Source organism: Nannobrachium achirus (assembly GCF_963921795.1).
Source record: "Nannobrachium achirus genome assembly, chromosome: 7".
Lineage (NCBI taxonomy): Eukaryota > Metazoa > Chordata > Actinopteri > Myctophiformes > Myctophidae > Nannobrachium > Nannobrachium achirus.
In genome coordinates, this window is record NC_137816.1 from 19,356,997 (window position 1) to 19,378,404 (window position 21,408).

Sequence of the window (21,408 nt, forward strand, 5' to 3'; positions counted from 1 at the left end):
ATAAGCCACCTCACACCGAACTAATGGTACACCGAGAGTAAATATGTAATGAGTGGTGCCAAATATTTCTTTTCTACCTAGAAACTGGAAGAACACAGAAATAGCTACAGAGACAGCAGAAAGCTCTGAATCCACACGCCTATGGGCACATTGAACCATATCATTGCTCCCTATCACAAGGGACTCATTGATATAATATATATTTTGGGGTTTCATGACTCTTTAAGTTCCTGGGGAATGTCGTTGTCGAGGATTCCTGACAGCAATGTCACAGTGACCCTCTGTCTTCAACTCAGGAACAACCCCAGGTGCCTGCCCAAGGACCTCAAGGTGCACACAGGCTCATAAGAGGTTAATAATTCAGACCAGGCCATGAAGTGCTTCAAAAGTAACGGCTAAAGGGAGATTTCACTTTCAAATAAAATAAACATCAAAACCCAGGGATATGCACACTCAAAGTATTTGCAGACTTTGGGTTATGCACTGTCTACACGCATTGCATTTGTATTGCTGAACATCCCTACATCCCAATTTAGTTATGTATGGGCAAGGTGCGTGTTCCTATTTTAATGAGTCCAAGTCTGCTGTGACAGACACACACACACACACACACACACACACACACACACACACACACACACACACACACACACACACACACACACACACACACAGTTCAGGTCCACACGTTGTGATTCACAGGGAGAAGCTTTTCTCTGCATCCGTGAGGCAGGTCATTGCCGGGAAGTCGGGGACCCACTCAGTTACACGCACGCACGCACGCACGTACGCACGCATGCATGCACGCACACACACACATATACACATACGCATAAACGGACTCCTGCTCCATTGTTTTGTATGAGTGAGTGAATAACAAACTAACGCTGTTACTAACACACTACGGGGATCTCGTGGCTGCGCATGACCATGCATGCACGTGGCCACGGAATAATGGCGAAAACTCCAGCCATAGGGTGTGCCAATATGTAGTTCTAGAGCGGCCATTTCTTGGGTCAACACAGCCTTACACAGGTGTTCTGATTGGAGTAAAGCATTAGTTCTATGCCAATCAAACAATTGAAACACCTGTGTTTGACCCAAAATATGTCCGCTCTAGGACTACAATTGCGTCACCGTTGGCACACACTATAGGGTTAAAGAGTGGCTTGAATTTGGGGAAAGTTAAAAATATCGTTCCTGAGTGGCTGCACATGGTAATGATTGTATGCCATTGTCATCAATATTAAAGGCATATCTGGGAATGCCCATATTTGGTAATGCCCATATATGGGCATGTTCTCACATTGTTGACTATCATGTAGTGGTCTCCATATATGGGTAACTGGTCCGATCTACATAACTGGCCAGATGGTCAAGAATTGGCGAGATGTCGCCCTGAGACGTCTTACTGGTATGTGAACGGTCACAGCTTGTCCGTATGTGTGTATCTCTGTCTGTCTGTCACGCCTGACACTGTGGTTCAGTTCTATGGGTTTGTTGCTCTGACATCATGCTCTGATGTCACTGTGATGTCAGGGGAACCACTCTTAACAGAATGGGTTTGCAGCTCTGACATCACGCTCTGGCTTCACTGTGATGTCACAACTAAGAATCCCTTTTATGCCCATATATGGAGTTCCCTGATGGCATATTAAGACCATATCTAACAGGACTCTATATGGAGGCCACATCGGCCACATACCACACTAACAGAATCCATTCAGCCAAGACAGATGGCCAAGACAGCCCATATCTATGTGGCTGGTTCTAGAGACAGGGATCTATGTAAAAAGGTATGATGTCAGATGCCATAGACGTCATAGGACTTTCACATGACGAATAACTGAGCAAGCATGTTTTGGGCTTCAAGCAATATATTATTATTTATTGTCTGCATAACCATGGAAGATGTATTGGCTATATATGATAAAACAAAAGTATTGGGCCTAAAATTGAGGCACTCCACACACGTTATAGGGGAGGACGGAGGTCAAAGAAATCCAAAGATTCATCAAATATTAAGTATTATTACTACCATTATACTGTATAGCTTCATCCTGCACCCTTTATCTTGCATCTGTTAGTGTTGTAGACAATTCTCTCGTGACCATAGAGCCAACTCATTAATTATGTTGGCTAACGTAAAACCCCAGTGTCCTCCCTTGGACTGACTAACCACAAAGCCAGAAGGCATTTTCAACAAAGCTGTAATTTGGTAATTTTTTATATTGATATCATATTCCGACAGGCTCACAGTTTACACTGCTACTGCTGCTATTGTAATTGAGACAAATTGTCACAATTATCGCCTGGATTTTTCATATTTTCCCCTTTAAAGTGCAGTGCATTGCATTTATTTCTATGATGGTTCTAAGGCTTGCACACCAGTGTTGCGCGATGAATAGCAGGTCTACAAGCTCACAACGTGTCATAGCGTTACACTGGATGCTATTTTCAGGGTATGACATCCTATGCGTAACAAAGTAAAAGTCGGTCTTAAATAGTAATAGTAACTAGAAATATTGTTCCTACGAAACAGTGTGGGCTCGCATGGAACACCATGTATGGGCACAAAGATCAACGGGAACTCCAACATTACTTCTGAGACTCCTACATTTTATATACTTTAGTATCTAAAGATTTGGGAGAACATACTATACCTTTGTACTGTCGGTCATTCTTTTGAGGAGAATAACCTTGGTCTTTAAAGTTTTGGTATAACAATCTGGTCTCGCCTTTCAGCGAGCCCACAATCTCCTTTCAGCAAGGCCATGTGTTGTTGTTATTTATATCAGGTCGCACTTGTTGGTGGTGATGTCACCAAGAACGCTGCTCCTCATTGGCTAAGGGCCCTGCCTTTGTACTGTCGGTCATTCTTTTGAGGAGAATAACCTTGGTCTATAACGTTTTGGTATAACATGCTGGTCTCGCCATTCAGCGAGCCCACAATAATAACTATAACTGCACTCTGTCGAGGTGCCAACTTGCTCCCTTGTGCACCAGAAGAGCGTGCCATGAGTAGGGCTGGGTGCTATAACCGCAATACCGCCATGCCGCGCAGTTGTGTAATGCATACCGCGTGTTGAGTTCATAACCACGATTATACCGCAATTCTTTTTTTATTTAAATGTATTTAAAATGTATTTCTTTTTTCCACTCAAAACAACTTTTTTGGTAGATACCCCGATACCGTATACCCTGAAGGAGGCAGTTTGCTGCTGAAACATTGGTTTCCCTATATTCTGTGTCCTAAAATAAATATTATTGAGATACTGCACTACCACAATACCGCCATACCGCCAATGATGACATTTCCAGGAATGCTGGTCCCTGATTGGGCTACTGGCTTAAACAAAGGAGGACACCGACATACATACCCAACCCATCGTCAAAGAAATAGTTGCTCTTCCTTGCGTTAGCATATGGAGTCTGTTCTTGAGAGACTAGAAGCGGAGTGACAGGGAGCAGGCTCAGGCTGGCACTAGGGATGTTAAAATAAATCGATTGAAAATCGACTCATGCTCACTGCGACTCAAAAAGTATGAGTCGAAAAAGTTACGTTTTTAAGTTTTCCCCCCAAAAATGTTTTAATCGCTTGTTCAAAAACGTTATAAGTGTTAATGTTTTCCAAATGTGAGAGGACCAGTGTGGGTGTGTGTGTCTGTGTCGGAGACGAGTGCATGTCTGTGTTGTGCATGCATGCATCGCAGATTCGCATGCATGCGGCGCTAGTCAGGTCCGCAGACTACTGTTTGAGAAACACTGCTGGACTGGTGTGATGCACGCGTCATAGCAGTGCGCGCTGATGTGTTTTATTTACCTCCTGCCTTTGGGAGGCGGGACTTAACTCAAGCCTGGTGGGTTTAGGAAACACCTTTGCATGCATGCTTGACACGAAAGCTCGCTTGTTAATGGCAGTGTCGCCTCGTGAGCGGTGATTCTGTCAAGATTGACAATAAAACACGACACAAAATACACTACTCGTGCGACACACCCGTGGACGCGGTCGGGGAGGGAGAGCGAGGCAGCCAGAGTGCTCCCACTACTTTCCATGGACTTTGTCACTCCGCTTCTAGTCTCTAGAGAACAGACTCCATGCTAACGCAAGGAAGAGCAATTATTTATTATAATTATTATTAGGGTTATTAAGTTCTGATTGGTGCAGCTGCATAAGTTGTGTTGCTTATAGTAATTCGCCATTGTGCTCTCCTCTGAGCTGCTGCTTAGCAGGAAAAAAAGTGAAAAAAGTAAATTGACGCGTCGATTTTCGGCCACGACGCGTCGATTTGCAAATAATGCGTCGATTAACATCCCTAGCTGCCCAGGCTAGTGTATCACAAACGTAGAGGTTTGGTCTGCCTCACAGACACACACACCGTTCCTCTCCCATTTGGAAAACATTAACGCTTATAATGTTTTTTGAACAAGCCATTAAAAAAGTAAAAAAGTAAAAATAAAAAAATAAAAACAACTCAAATCGACTCATATTTTTGGAGTCGAGATTAGCATGAGTTGGTTTTTTCACATCCCTAGTAATAACATATGGTCCCTTTGGGATATTCTTTCTCACAGTACATTTGCATAAATGTGTCCTCTGTATTGCCATTTACCCATCCTAATATTAGGAGCAGTGGGTGCCATTAATACATCACCCGGGGAGTAGTTAGGAGTTACTTGTCTTGCTCAGGGCCACTTCGACACAAAGGCCAGGCTGGGGGGCGAACCGGGGACCCTCTGATTCCCAGACAGCCTGTCTACCCATTCAGCTATGACTGCCTCTTTGAAGGGATATTTCATCAAAAAAATAAACGAAAAAAGTAATGGAAAAATCAAGGCTCCCTCGCATTAGAAGGACATTCAATACCTGCGTGATTTTTCCATTCATTTTATAATTATATATATAATATATATATATATATATATATATATAAGCGCGATAAATAAATATATATATATTTATTTATTTTTATTTATTTATAAACTGGCCATCCAGTTTAGAGAAGTAAATAGAAACCAGGCTTTGCACAGGTAAGGTAAGGCTAGCAACACAAGTTTAATAGGATATCAGGATATAACTGGTGGGCAGATTCAGTTGAAGCATGCAGTACAGAGGTGAAATTACTGAACTAGGCCGATTCCCCCTGGGAGAGCATGTTGCACCAGTTATGCAATACCCATTATCATAGTACTTGGAGGCCAATCTATGACATTACTATGACATCATATGGATGACATCAGGATCTCTATATATGGATGTTAAAGGGACACAGACACAGAAACAGATACAGATTTCCCGATATATTCACCTTATATAGGCATACTGTAAGGGGGATACACAAAGATAGACGGACATATATGGACATTTGGAGATTTGAAGGCCGGTCTATGTGCTATGATTTCATATTGATGACATCAGGGATCTACAAATATAGGCTATTACCTCTTAAGAGCATGACGTCAACCCACCACCGACCCTAAACAGACACATAAATAAAACGAAACGCCACCTCTTCATCTAACTAGAGGTGGGCCTTTAGCTAGTTGAGGAGTTTACATAATCAGTGACAATGGTGAAGATTTTCATCGGTAACCTCTCGCAGAATGCAGAGAAGGAGGATATTGAGGATCTATTTGCACAGTATGGCACAGTGATCGAATGTGCCAAGTATAACAACTATGCCTTTGTCCATATGGAAGACCGCAAATCAGCCACCAAAGCCATCCGGGAGCTTCACCTGTACAAACTACATGGTAGGCCCATCAACGTAGAGCCGAGCAGGAGGAAGAACCAGGGACCCGTCAAGCTCCACATTGCCAATGTGGAGACCGGCTATGATGATGAGCTCCGTGCTTTGTTTGAAGAGTACGGCCCCGTCACGGAATGTTCCATCGTCAAGAACTACGCCTTCGTACACATGGCCAACTCTGATGAGGCCATGGATGCCATAAAGGAATTGGATTACACAGAGTTCCATGGTAAATGCATTCACGTTCAGTTATCGAAGAGCCGACGCCGAGGGGGACCGGAGATGGAAAATTACGGACCTCCGCCGCCAAGGGGAGGTTATTACCCTGAGCACAGGCCAGAAGCCCCCTACAGGGGCCGCATGCCAGCCTACCCTGACCAGGTTGATTACTATAAGTACACAGCTCTTCCTTACAGTGCCCCCGCCTATGATCGACCCAACCCCGTTCCGCCTCTTTCAACCTCGGGTGTGGTAAGAGATCACCTCGCTGTGCCGCCCCTCGACCCATATGAACGCCCCCTGCTGTCCGCTCCTCCAGCTTACTACGGCCGCGACAGAAGCCCCCACAGACGAGCCCCTCCTACTGCCCCTGCAGCTGGTAACGGCTACTCCTACGAGGCTTCCTGGCTGTCTCCGGGGCCCACGCCTCCAGTTTATGGATCATCGCGCCTCAGGGATCCCTTTGCAGAAACGTGGAGCTATACCCCCCTAGTCCTGCAGAAACGTGGCGCCATACCACCTTAGTCTACGGAAGATTGCGTTGCGCTCGTCGGAGACTAACTGGAAGATACTGTATTGTGGACAGCCCTGTGTTAAACTCAATTCCATGTTGATTCACGTCTTGTCTTCTTTTGAGCTGTTTTGCCTTTCTGTCCTGCTTGTTTGATTGTTGAAATCCTTGCTTTATTTGTCCATTCTTTTTGTACCAAGCAGCCATCAGGACACAAGAAACACATAATACACAAATACAATACATAAACAGATCAGTTCATTAACAACATGATACAAAACGAGAAAAAAGAAACTAGATTAGGCTACCAGTCATAATTTGAGAGGCATCACATCATATTTTATGCGCGGAACTGAGATGGGACTTGTTTGTTCATTTTCTTTGTTAACTTTTCTTGCAACTGCAAGAAACCATAAAGCATTGTCGTGTATGATTTTCTTTTCTTTAAATAAACATTACCAAAAACAAAAAACTAACAAAAAAAATTGTGAGCGGTGCTATTTATGAGTTAATTTCATTAATTGTCCCGCGAAGCTTGGCCAACGTGGGATGAGGCGGAGGAGTGGTTAGCACTGCTCAAACATGAAACACCAAACACCACCAATGACCCTGGAAATCCCTGGCAGATGAACCCTAACCATTGGAGTGACCCCCATGACCTTGCCAAAATGACTCTTATGCTTGTTGAACTCACAATACTCCACACAAACGGACCTGTTTCATTGCGACCGTCAGGTCGCAAGTTACTGTGAAAACCTCCACCGGCGGTCTGTCTCCGACACCGTTGCCCCTATCCATGCCAAACTTTGCACACACACTCCTTGGCTGGCAAACCACAACCTCTGCCCCTGATTTCTCACATGCCCCTCTTCTAGCTCCACCATGAGGTTGCTTTTTGCAGACGGAGATAAGCGACCTGATGGTCGCTTATCTCCCGATTAGGGAGTCTTCTGGTCTTAGTGTGAAAAGAGACACAGTCTGTAACAAATACTCTAATTGGATGGCTATGTAATGTTATTCTGATTGGATGGCTTTTTTCTTTGTTAGAAACTTGACATTTAAGTCTGAGCATCAAACCACCACACAGGAATAAATTGAACAAAAAAAGTCCTTTGTTGATCTTCCATACAAACGTATCTGTAGAACTGTGAGGAATGGTGGGACCGAGATAACTCTTTTACAAAGGGCTAATAAATGCTTCTGAAATGACACAGCACCATATCATGGTGGGGACAGGCAGAAAGTACATCCTCTTGTAAATGATATATTCTGAAATGTTTCCAGCACTAGCCACTAACAGTTAGTCATTCTCTCTTCGTTGTTTGCTTTAAGAGATCAGAATATTAATCAACCTGTAGAGATAGTAGATGAATGACATAAGGTAGAAATCCACTTTGCACCAGCCCTCCTTTAGACAGTACGCAAGGATGTCAGCATTCATGATGGATGTAGGGTCATACAGCCCTGGACCACTCATCACTGGCCTGCTCGTATACCTCCAGGCCTGGTACACTAGCAGCGGCACGTTGAGGCAGAGGCTGAGCCACTCTGCAGCACTGAAGAACATCACACAGAAGAAGTCATTGATGAGGTACTCTGGGAACACAAGCGGATTTAATGTGTTGCATAGATCTATAGGATTCCTGTTCCTAGTCCTCAGCTCATCGAACACTGTTAGGTGCCTAATCGTGAAGTAGATTAGGGCTACCGTGAGCATTAAGGCAAGCATATAACAAAAGGCTGCAAATGTGAATGCCATTTTTTCCCCTCTAGGCAGCTTTGCTGATCTTGTTGCTGTGTTGCTTGATTCGGTTATAGTCCTTTCAGATCCTGATTGGATGACTTTTAACTATTTCTGATTCGGCCACATTCTAATCGGCGATTCTGATTGGAAGGTTTTCTAACGGACGTTCTGATTGGACGTCTGATTATGGTGACGATTCGGATTTGACAGCTTTGTAATGAAAATGGGGATGGTGCGATGGGATGGTTTGTAATGACAATTATGATTGTCAGTTTAATAACCAGTAAGACTCCTAATCGGGAGATAAGCATACACAAACTTTAGAAGCCAATCAGGAAAGAATGAAAGAAATGGGCGTTGCGTGATTTTAGGCCAAAATATGTTGGAGCAGTGTCCAAAAATGTGTTTTGCTAAAATCGGCCTGATGGTGGCGCTAGAAGAGGGCCATGTGAGAAATGAGGGGTGGAGGTTGTGAGGGCCTTGTTTTGACTGGACACATTTGGATTGTGTCTGTTACAGCTATTTAATGATTTGATGGGTTTGTTATAGCAACCGGTATTGTAATGGCATTGTGTTTGGACAGCTTTGTATGGCTTAACCAATTCTGATTGGATGGCATTCATAAGAATGATTCTGATTATTTATTTATTTTCTTTTTTTCATTTATTGTATTGGTTTGCACGAAAGAACCAATAGGCTACTCAAATACATAAATGCATCTTTCAATGAGAGAGAGAGAGAGAAAAACGGTGTACTAAATATGGAAAAATAAGAAGGAAGTGGACTGCCCAGTGTGTCCACCCTGAATTTGGGAAAGAATTGAGTTCACACAAGTTCAATATTTGATAGTGACTGCCCAAATACATATGACAATGTCTTTCACTGTGGTGTTTTGTCTCTCTCTTTCTCCCTTGGGGTGCACACTATGTGACTGTATTACATCAACAACTATTGTTGATTGAGTAAGGTATTATTTACCCTACTACCCAATGGCTCCAGGTGGGGGCTTCTCCCACTGTAATGGGCAGCTCAATGGCCAACATTACAATAGACAACTAGAACTGCAATCTGTTGAGGTGCCAACTTGCGCCTCATGCACAAGTAGGCCATGTATGGCCTACGTGCGCCAGCAGAGCATGCCATGAGGTGCGCTCACCACTGGCATCACCAGGAATGTTGGTCTTTCATTGGCTGTTAATGATGACGTTGCTAGAAATGCTGGTCCCTGATTGCGGGCTTAAACACACACAGACACCGACATACCTACATACGCAGCCGAACGCAGTGCTTGCACACTCTGCTGGCGCAAGCAATTATGGCATTTAGCAGATACTCTTATCCAGAGTGACTTAGAAGTGCAAAATCAGAGTAATGGCATGAGTCCTAGTCAACACAGTCAAAACTGTTAAACCATTCAGTCGCATAAGTGTGAAAAGCAAACACGTTAATGTTTTAAAGAATACCACATTTGTACTCAATGAATTGAGTGCAAATGTGGTATTCTTTATGGAAACAAGCCAGGATGCTTTCTTGGGTTTAAAATCCTCTTGTATTGAACTGTACTTTCCTGTGCTGTGGGGTGGGGGTGTGTTGGGGGGGCGTGGTGAAAACCTTGCACTGGGGCGTTGTTACTTCACTGACTAGCATCTATCAAAAAAAGAGAAAACCAGAAGTGATACAAGAAGAGAGGAACAAGGTGGAGTCTTAAGAGGTACATTTTCAGACTGTGTTGGAAAATGTGGTGTGAGTACACACAGTATCACTACTACAGTCTTCTGGTGTGATTGTAGAAGTGTAACTTTCCCTGGACCAATGACGTAGTGTAAGAAACAACAGCAGCAGTGTTCATCATCTTGATGCTGAGCTCACACAGTGTGAGAAATCAAAGACAACAGTTTGAAGACGGGAAGCCGCAGCCTCTCTGTATCTTATCAGTTTCCTTGCAGGCTCACTATGCATGACGGCTGCACTGTGTCATGTGTGCGTCTGTGTTGTGTGTGTATGCGTGCGTGCGTGCGTGCATGCGTGCGTTCGAGTGTGACTCTGGAAATCTCTCTTTTGAATCACACCGATGGACGCTGTGTGTTTCCTCCTCTCACTCTCAGGGTTGAGGGTGTTGTTGTTCCAAAAAACGTTACTTTTCATGAAGTGGGAAAAAGAACCGGCGCTCCAATGGATCCAATATATTTATTATTTAGTCACAAGCTCTCGTCAATACTTGTCATTGGTTAAATAATTATTATAAATCCCAACAGACAGACTTTCAACCTAGTGTCCCTATTTTGGGTATATCATTACGGGCAGAATAAAAAAAGAAAAAGAAATATATATTAAATCATAAGATTAAAAGATTAAATAAGGAGATACAAGAACAACAGAGAATATGTTCATATACGTGTAATGACCTGTTCCTTTTACTGTCACATTCCCTACTTATCATTTCTCCTTTTTTCTTACCCTTTTCCTCTTTCTGTCTTTGTGTTTTTGACCTTTCTTTCTTTCTTTCTTTCTTTCTGTTTCCATCTCTTCCCATCGTTGCCTCTGCCTGCCTGCCTGCCTGCCTGCCTGCCTGCCTGCCTGACTGTCTCTCTCTCTCTCTCTCTCTCTCTCTCTCAGGGTCAGTGTGTGTTAACAGTACAGCTGTGTTCTGAGGAGCTGGTGGATGATGGGCAGGAGGTGGAGTACTTCCTGTTTTTCTGCGGCTCCACCCAGAGACATGTGACCTCCACCCTGAGGAGTGACCATGACACGCTGCGTGCGCTCTGCCCTGGTAAGTCCTCTGCTCCAGGGTTCCATTTGCTGAGCCCCTGCTTTTGATACCCCCATCTGGTCGTTCATATTTATGTTCAGTGGGGATATACTGTATGTTATCCCTGCTCCTGGTCAGACTGAATTAAATACACACATTTCCTTTTGGGAAATATAGACTGATAGTCTGATATGTTTGATATGTATGCTTTATAATATCACAGTTTAATCACAGACTGACTGATCACAGACAGACAGACTGACTGACTGACTGACTGACTGACTGAGTGTCTTTCTGAGTGGTGAGTTCAAGCATTAACAAGACTGGAGGGAGCAGTGAGGAAACACAGGGAAGGAGGTGTGAGAAGTGAGCACAGAGAAGGCGAGGCCCCGAACTGGGAAGGCTTGTGAGTTGTGAGAGATGAGTTCTACATCACTGCTCCTCCTTTCAGAGCTGATTCCATCCTACAGGGAGGTCTTCACTGCAGAGCAGGGGATCTGCTGGATCTCTTTACTTCTAGTTAGCCAATCATAACGTAGTTGCTAGAATCTGGAGGGTTTACTGCTAGTTTCATTCTAGCTGTTTAGTTTCTTTAGTTTAGTTTACTTTGGTTTAGTTAAGTTACACAATATTAAGAAACAGTGGTTGCTGTGCAGAAAAGGAAGGAAGCCTGTAGGCTTATTCAGAGTCCATGTTGAAGAAGCTCAAATAAAAAGTAGGCATCAGTTGCTCATCTAGAAAAAAGCAATGCATAGAACTTGCGAAAATACAAGCAGCACATACTGTACTGTATACAAGTATTCTATAAAAAGAGATGGAAAAAAAGAAAAGCAAATGGAACACATACTGTACAAATACATAACCATACATGAACATCAATACACTACAATAACGATTAGAAAGGACATCACAAGACTGACAAGGAACATGATTGCTTTAGTGACAAGTTCAGAAAAACAGAGGACCTCTATATTTGATGGAAAATGTATGTTTTGAAGTACAAGTATGGTAAATGGAAATGTGTTTTATTGACTTGTTGAATAGGAGTGAATGTCTAATGAAAAGGTGGCGGGGGAAAAGTGAAAGTGAATAGGTTCAGGAATGTGTTGCTAACAATTTGTATTATGCAACATGTATTGTATGATTGAAAAACATTTACCTCTAGTTCTTTCCTAGATGACAGATAGTTGTGATGTAAGAAACCCTGGGAGGATTTTGCGGAATGTTAGTCTATTATGACATCTTGATAGGCCCCGAATAGCAATGCTAGGGTTCATGTAGTTAATGTTGTGACATTGACACACGCTTCAATAACATTGGATGCATAGCTGCTGCTTACCAGGGACCAGTGGTGGTAATAGTACTATTTTTTTTACTTAAGTAAAAGTATCAATACTGCAGTGTGGAAATACTCTGTTAAGGCACGGTCACACCGGAAAAATATTCTACCTATGAGAGTGGATTCCGCCAATGAATTTCAATGGGAATGGCGTGGATTTATGGTCTTGAGCAGCTTTCCTCCTTTCAGCATGCCGTGCAGACCTTGCGTTTATGGTTGAAGCACTGTTTTTCCACTCTGTCCAAACGGGTGAGTCGAAGGCGGACCACCCCAAAAAAATGTTTATCAGCCAGCCATACATTGGTGTGACCATGCTCTTACTTACAAGTAAAAGTCCGGAATTCAAAATGAACTTGAGTAAAAGTGCAAAAGTATTGGCATCAAAATATACTTAAAGTACCAAAAGTAAAAGTACAAAATGTCTGAAAATAGCAGATCTACAAGCTCACATCGTGATGCGTTGTGAGCTTGTAGATTGTATAAATCTACAAGCTTGTGAGCTTGTGGATGGTATAAAATAGGGCTACAGTGGATTAATATAATATAATATAATATAATATAATATAATCATTTATATCTGCAAAATAACTAGTAACTAAAGTTTTCAAATAGTTGTAGTGGAGTAAAAGTACAATAATTGGATCCGAGATGTAGTAGTAAAAGAGTAGAAGTAAAAGTATTGGAAATTGGAATTACTCAAGTAAAGTACAAATTCCTAAAAATTGTACTTAAGTACAGTACTTAAGTACAGTAAATGTACTTAGTTACTTTACACCACTGCCAGGGCCCATGTTAGATTCGAGAACCAGGTGAATGCATACACTTGTGTGTCCCCCTCACTTTCTCCATCTTACTTTTCTATACTGTCTGTATAAACAAAGTATACTGACAGTAGGACATCTGAAAGAGAGAGACAGTGTAGGGGGAGACAAACAGAAGGAAAGCTGAGAGGGAGACGGTGTAGGGGTATTTTGATCCTAGACAAAGTACTTGTAGATTCAGAGGTATGAAACACCACTATCTATGTGCACCATTCTTATTTTTAAGAGCCAGCTCTTTTCTCTCTATTGTTTTGATCATTATGCTCTGGTAGGGTTGTTAATGTTTTTTTCCAATGTGGTTTGTCTTGAGTTTTGCTGAGCAAGCGTTAATGAGCTCTGGGTTAAATCTCCTCGGCTGCTTATTAAAGCTGATTGTCTGTTCAAAATACTTGTTTTGTTCTACACTCATAGGATTTTGTTTGGAAATGTGCTTGACAGCTACAGTAGCAGCTCCCACATATTCTTTTTATGCTATTTGAAATAACGTATTTCTTCTACTTCTTCTGTTGGATTGATGGATTCCCCACACCCCAGTATGAAAAATTAAATATAGAGATACTGAGATAGTGTTAAGATCAGACATTCTTATTTTAACAATGAAAGAGAAGAAAGTTGGCCAAATGAGCTGATATTACTGCACACACGCTGTGCACTGAGATTCTTCACAGCCTTGTTTGTGTCAGGGCTCCTGCTTGTGGTGCAGTAAATGCATGTGGGACGTGCATGTGTGGCTCTAAACCTCCTTATTTCAACCTGACCACAGTGCGGAATGAAAACTAGCTGGCACTTTACTGACAACATGCTTCCTAACCACAAGGACTTAAAGGTCATTGTGTGTGTGTGTGTGTGTGTGTGTGTGTGTGTGTGTGTGTGTGTGTGTGTGTGTGTGTGTGTGTGTGTGTGTGTGTGTGTGTGTGTGTGTGTGTGTGTGTGTGTGTGTGTGTGTGTGTGTGTGTGTGTGTGTGTGTGTGTGTGTGTGTGTGCGCGCGTGCGCGTGTGTGCGAGCTACACACACTGCAGTGCACTTTCATACAGTCCTGCTGTGCATGAGAATGACACAGCAGGACTGTGTGCATGTGTGTCATGCAATGCTGCACTAACCACACATAAAAACACATCAAACCTTACATTGATTCTGACGCTTTTCTCTCTTTTCTCCCTCTCTCATCCCTCTCTCTCTTCCCCTATCTCTCTTTTTGCTCTCCTCCCTCATCCTCTCACTGTTCCATTCTCTCTCTCTCTCTCTCTCTCTCTCTCTCTCTCCCCCAGCCCATGACTGCTGTGAGTCAGTGCGTGTGGTCCTGTGTTCAGTCAGACCCTGTGGTGTGTCTCTGTCCAGAGAGCAGGTCCCAGGGGTCCATGGCTCTTCTTCCCTGGTGGCTCCGCTGGCCGAGCATCGCTTCAGCTTCGTGCAGGACCTGGCCTTCGACATGGCCCAGTTCCTGGTGAGCACACCTGTTATGTTAGCACAGTGACCACTTGAACCCCGGCAGCCATATTCTAGGGATGCTGGGCCAAACATGGCAGATCTACGAGCTCACAACGCATCGCATTGTAAGCTTGTAGATCGTCTTGTTTTTCGCTGAGAAATTTGGTGTTGAGAGAAAAAAAAAGTTCAGTGGCACCTCGAATCCGTTTTACTAAGAATTTGTTTAGTTTAGTTTATTTTCACATTTATAAAACGTGAATAAAACTAAAATAAAAATGTAAAACAAAATAATACTTTATAAAGAAAGGAACAAAAAGAAAAACAAAATAAAATAAAATAAGAAGGGCTTGTCGAGTGGCCTTCCTAAAAGCTATTGTTCAAGCTTGGAATCATGTTAATAAAGATATGGGGAATATATCTATAACAGCAATAATAACAATAATGAATATAGAAATATTAATTTGTTGTGTTATATTATGTTGGGGTTGTAAAACAATAAAGTCAGTTTTGAGCAAATACAAAATACAGTAAAAGATATTTACTGAAATTTTGTTTTCTTGAAATAAGTTTCAGTTTTCACATAATACTGGATTGTGTTATAATTGCAAAAGCATTAATTCTCCATGCCCTGTGTTCACTCACCAGGTAAGCACTGCAGGGCGGTCAGATGCCCTGGAGGGGGCGCTCTTACTGGACGAGTGTCAGATTCCCCTGCAGGAGTGTGAGCGTCTGGATGAGAGTCTGTCTCTGGCCCTGAAGCACCTGGCCCTGCCCCCTGGATGGAGCCTGCTGGGAAGCACACTCAAAAACAGCACTGGTAGGTGGATATTGGTGCTATGTAGATCAGTGGTTCTCAAACGGTTTCATGTCAAGGACCCCTAAAATCATATGTAATTGGCCACGGACCCCTATCTGAAAAGATCTTGTGACAGGGACCTCATTTGAGTGGAAAGGTTTTCACAATTACAATTACAATTTCAAAATCGTAATGCACGTGTGTTGTGTTTGATACCACCACTCACTTCACACTGATGTGATTTTTTTGTCAGCGAACCACTCCATCTAGTGTAAAAAATCACACCAGTGCGAAGTGAGCCGTGCTCACTTTGTTAGTCTTGTGTGACGTTAGTCTCTTACTATGGACATAAGGAAGGACATAGTAATCGCAACATGAGTTCCCCATCCGTACGGAAATTCCTGTAACTTGGCTTCTGTGTTCTATTGCCTGTCTGGGTGAAAGACAGTGTATTCAACGGGAGTGTGTCGATATTGCGACGCAGCATTTGTTCAACGTCCCATTAGTTCGACACTGGTGAAATTGCTAACCTGCTGACGCTGGTGAATGCTAACCTGGTGAATGTTAACCACTATGCCTAAACCTACCCCAACCCTAACCTCAGTAAAACTATGCCTAAATCTAAACCTAAAACGTAATCCTAACCCTTAGTCGAACTAATGCCACATAGAAATATCGAGCCTTTCCCATATTCAACGGCCAATATCTAGAGAACCGATAGTCGTAATGAGCACAGGTATAACTTCAGTCTTGCCAATGATCGTGGATCAATGGTACGATAAATATTCTGTGACTACTTGAAAAGTTTACCGTAACCATTTTAACCCTATTTTATACTTCAGCTATTTGAATATGGCTGTCTAGATGCTCTTGATGTATCGCAACGAGCTTATAGATCGACTATTTTGCCCCAAAAATGATTTATTAACTATTCAGTAGTATCACACTATGAAAATTGTTGCTTTAGAAAGGATATGTTTCATTCGAGCGTCTAGTCGGCGACCTGCCCAACTCGGGAACAATGTAAATAGGGAATGAATGCCCCAATGTCCATTTATGAATGCCCCAATGTCCATTTATGCCCATATATGGAGATAGAGTATCTATATCTGTCTGTCTGCGTCCATTTTATGCCTATATGGAGATCTCTGCAGACACAGTGCAGGTTCCAGAAAACACTGATGTCAGACATCAGCATACTCTACTGTATGTGCATTTGACATTTGATGTTGGGATTTCACGTCATCTAGGGTAGAACATGTTAGATCACCGATTCACCGTGGTTATTCAAGAGGTTAGAGTAAGCGACTTTATGCACTCAATATTCGGACTTAATGGTCAACCTGGAACTCCATATATGATCATGGTTGACATGGAGCTCCTTATATGAATCCTAATAAGTTTTGTTTGAGTCTGATACAGTATCATGATGACACAGTTTGGTTGGGTTTGATGTCACAGTCAGCGTGACACATGCCATATTTGGGTGTAGCTAGCAGTGGGAACTCTATTGTTATGCCTGAATCATAGTAGACTCTATATACAGTATGGTTAAGTCTGAATCATAGTGGACTCTATATATGGTTATGTCTGAGTCATAGTGACAGGGGGCCATGGTTGTCTGCTGGCCGGCAAGCCGAATTACAAATGTCAAATGGCTGTGCACCAGGCATAGCCATACGGTATATGGACATATTTGATAGACAGACAGAAAAAAGGCAACTTGAACTTTAATAATGTGAATTGGATCACAAAATGATGGTGTGGACAATTATACAGTGATGTATCATTCAGAATAACCTTTTCATTTCCGGGAAATTGCAGGGGTGATTTGGACGCATCAAATTGTAGCATGTCAGTCACTTTTTTACTTTTTTTTAGATTTTAGGAGGTTGATGGCATGGTCTAGAATAGATCAAACACTGATGGCTGATCATGGTAAGGTATGCAGTCAAGTCACATGGTAATTCTGTTTTTAGTTTAAACCCCTTCTCACTGCTGCTTGAATTGGATACAGTAGATGGCAGCATGACCTGCTGTAGCAGATATGGAACTGAACTCAAAGCTCCTTGTCACTGTCTCTCTTTATCCTTTCTTTGCTTTCTTTCCTTTCTATAATATTTACGTTTTCCTCCTCCATTTTAAGGAGAAGAATCAGGCATATCGTATTTGTAAGCATGCAGTCTCACTCTCCACAGACCTCAGGAACAGAAATATCTTACTGTCTATACTAGATGTTCAGGTAACACTGTGAGAAATGGTAGCCGAGAAATGGTTTCAGAGTAGCAGAGAAAACCTTTTCTCAGCTGTTAAAGTTTTTCTCAATGACTTTGATGTGTTTCCTGAAACTCTGACCTTATTCCCAAAACACTGTCGCCATATGACATCTGCGTAAAGTGTTTTGCATTCTGCGTAAACACAAGGAGAAATAAAATAGTGTTTTGGCCAATTGCCTTAATTATGTGGAGTTTTGAGGCACTGTTAAGAGAACGAGGTTAGAGTTTCAAGAAATGCATCCAAGCGACTGAGAAAAACTGTAGAGCAAATTAGAAAAACGATTAGGATTAGGACAATGAAAAAAGTATACAACAGGAAAAAATAAATAATAGGCAGTCAAGGGTTTTGGGAACAGCTATTAAGTTGTTCAGAACTGCTTAATAGCTTTCTGAACATGCTTTCAGTTTATGCTTTGTCTGTGTATTACTTTTACTCTGCCCTATAAAGTCAAATAGCTGGAACAGCACTTTTTCTCTACCAATAGTACTTTTTTTTGGCATGGAACGAGTTCAAATTTGAGGAAATCTTTTGTCATTTTTTTCAACACTCAGGCAGTTGTTTAACTGTGTTCCCCAGTCCATTAACTTAAATGTCATGCAATGGTGGGAAACGGGGCTGAGTGTTTTAGCTCTGTGTGCACGTGTGCGTGCGTGTGTGTGTGTGTGTGTGTGTGTGTGTGAGAGAGAGAGAGAGAGAGAGAGAGAGAGAGAGAGACTGAGTGTGTGTAGTCATGGGGATATGGCTTGCTGACTCAAAGATGAGCTTAAACAATTGGCTAATGGGATCACAGTACTGAACAGTGGTGCATTACACACACACACACACACACACACACACACACACACACACACACACACACACACACACACACACACACACACACACACACACACACACACACATCCCTGCTGTGTCATCTTCAAACAACATAGCCTAATGGGATCAAAGAATGGTACATTTGTTGCACACGCACTCATGCAGGCCTACACTTGCACACGCCTTCATCTGTCACACACAAGGACGCACTCGCGCGCACACACACACACACACACACACACACACACACACACACACACACACACACACACACACACACACACACACACACACACACAGTTTGTTAGCTGTCATGTTGTTTAAGTAGAGTTCCGTCTCCTGCTGTGTTGAGTGACACTGCAGTCTGGTCTGCATTCATTTCACTATAGAATACATCTACGTACATAGTACATACGCATACAGGAAGAATTAAACCCACGCACGCACGCACGCACGCACGCACGCACGCACGCACGCACGCACGCACGCACGCACGCACGCACGCACGCACGCACGCACGCACGCACGCACGCACGCACGCACGCACGCACGCACGCACGCACGCACGCACGCACACACACACACACACACACACACACACACACACACACACACACACACACACACACAGATTATGATCAACTAAATGCCTTATCCATGCCAGTGTGACAACACCTTGAATTTATTTGCCACCAACGCTCTGCTTCACATTCACACAGAAACCCACAGTCATACCTAAGAACGTTGTGCTTGCGCCGCGTTAAGAATTCCAGGTGACACATTTTAGAACGCAACAATGCGTGAAATGGAGTTTGTGTAGCCAGAGGCGGTGGCGTATTACAGTGCTTACATTAAGGAGGTTCTGAGCAGGTAGAAGTCAGTGTGGGGGTTCAGTCATCCATCATAATTGCTGACATCAGGCAGTGCTATGAATGGCAGAGTGCCCATTAACTGAAACCTACGTGGGAAAGTAGACACATATGAAAAAGCAACAAGTACTGTATGTCCTAGTTGCAGAATTAGGCCAATTTGCTATATACTGTAGTGTGTGTGTGTGTGTGTGTGTGTGTGTGCGTGCGTGTGTCTGTATGTGTACACTGTACAGTATATATACTATATTGTATATGTATCTATATTCAAAACATTAATGTGAGTATATATTGAGATACTCTATGTAGAGAGACTATAGAGATTTTATCACAATCTGAGACACTTTTAGACCAAATATAATGTTCCACAATATGAATATCCCGTGGCACAGGGTGAAATGACAACCCAATATTAAATTGTTGAGGATACAGTAAGTACTGTGCAACAGGATATTGCAGAACATTCTTTGAGGTACAGTAGTACAATATTGGACCCAGCATACATTCAAACACAACTGTCCATGTACAGGTGAGACTATTTTACTTGTGTGTGTGACTGACTATTACTATGTCGCAACTTGAGTGTAGATATATCCCTTCAACAATATTTCCAAGCCAGTTCCTGTACAGTTATCACAGCTGTTAAGTCATTACAGTATGACTCTGACATTTTAGTACAGGCACAGCACTTTCTCTCACCATGGAGAAATGAAATTCTTATAGTGTGCCAGGCAGCCACCATGCAACCATGGAAACCCCAGAAAACACCATTGGTATTTCCTCTCTGTCTTGCCAACTGACCACTAACGCTGTGGTTAGAGCTCAGATTGGCATTTATTTACTTAGCTAGCAACTGTTCTCAGTTCTGCTTTACTGAAGCAGGTAATTTGACTTATTAGGTATTGCTGTTGAATGCATTCAGCTGATGCTCTTATTCAAAGCAGCTTGCCCTGGCTTGTAAATCTACAAGTCCAAAAACATTTCTTTGGTAAAATACCTTTGTGCATAGAAGGAATGTGACTCGGTTGGTTGCTCACCGGGCTCGCCCAACATTACACACAATGTAAGAAAAAATATATAGATTAATCCTCATATAGAAAAGTGTGGGGGCGCCCGCTGGCCTGGTGGTCAAGGCGCGTACCATATACTAGGCTATGATGCCTGCTGGCGTCGCCGGTTCGATTCCCGATCCGGACGACATGTCATTGTGCCACATTTACCACATGTCATTCCCCATCTCTCTCCCAATTTCCTGTCAGTCTACTGTCCTATCGAATAAAGGCATAAAAAGCCCAAAAACAAATCTTTAAAAAAAATAAAAAAATGTGAACATTTTCTCCCACTGTTTAAAAAAGCTGAAGGCTGAAAATGCAGTTGTCTCAACATATTGCTTCATGACCCATCGATGAGTGTTCAGATTTGTGCCGACGTTGATATTGCATGGGTGAAAAAAGCTCTACCCCTCGCCCTTTCTCCCTCTCTCTCTCTCTCTATCTCTCTCTCTCTCTCTCTCTCTCTCTCTCTCTCTCTCTCTCTCTCTCTTGCTGATCCACACTTTCAAAACACTTCCGCAGACAACTTAAAACTTTATTCTGTAGATGTGTGATGTACTCTCTCAGTGAAGACTTTGTAAAGTTATGCTGCTATTACATGTACTGTAATCTAGTTTGCACCAAGAGTATTAAGAGCATTTATTACCCTGAACTTAGTAAATGTAAAATCCTTTCAACAGAAAGTTCTGGGAGTGATTTTTGCCCCCAGGGAGTCGAGCAGGGATTAAACCTGTGAACCATCCTTGTACAGGATGGTCTCTCTAATCACTAGACCGCCTAGTACTTCCCTATGGTTCCTGTATATCTGTAATGCTTCCAGACTGGCAGTTAGTTAGCCAGCAGTCATCTCTGCTCTGCTTTGCTCTGCTTAACTGGAGCAGTTAATTTGAAGCAATTAGCATCAGCTCAGTCCAGAGTTCTCAGAGACGGAACGAGAGGGAGAGAGAGAGAGAGAGGCAGATGGGGAGAGCGAGAGAGAGAGTTGGAGAGACAGGGAGAGAGATAGAGAGAGACAGGCCAACAGCAAATGGAGTGA

General features: G+C 42.7%; 3 protein-coding genes across 3 annotated transcripts in view; 2 read left to right on the forward strand and 1 right to left on the reverse strand.

The window, feature by feature from the left end:
* Window positions 1-21,408, forward strand: part of LOC308288630 (A-kinase anchor protein 13-like) — a gene marked incomplete at its 3' end in the record, with an annotated part of 47,781 nt that overhangs the window by 12,694 nt on the left and 13,679 nt on the right. Inside the window, exons 3-5 of the mRNA XM_080730101.1 lie at window positions 10,841-10,994; window positions 14,403-14,578; window positions 15,208-15,379. Of these exons, the coding sequence (XP_080586227.1) occupies window positions 10,841-10,994; window positions 14,403-14,578; window positions 15,208-15,379 (502 nt within the window). The remainder of the gene's footprint in view (window positions 1-10,840; window positions 10,995-14,402; window positions 14,579-15,207; window positions 15,380-21,408) is intronic.
* On the forward strand, window positions 5,571-6,494 carry LOC308288011 (RNA-binding protein 4-like; the record flags this gene model as incomplete). The annotated part of the gene is made up of 1 exon (XM_080729357.1): window positions 5,571-6,494. The coding sequence occupies one exon, from the start codon at window positions 5,571-5,573 to the stop codon at window positions 6,492-6,494; it is 924 nt and encodes a 307-aa protein (XP_080585483.1).
* Window positions 7,808-8,239, reverse strand: LOC308288012 (protein cornichon homolog 1-like; the record flags this gene model as incomplete). Its single annotated transcript, XM_080729358.1, has 1 exon — window positions 7,808-8,239. The coding sequence occupies one exon, from the start codon at window positions 8,237-8,239 to the stop codon at window positions 7,808-7,810; it is 432 nt and encodes a 143-aa protein (XP_080585484.1).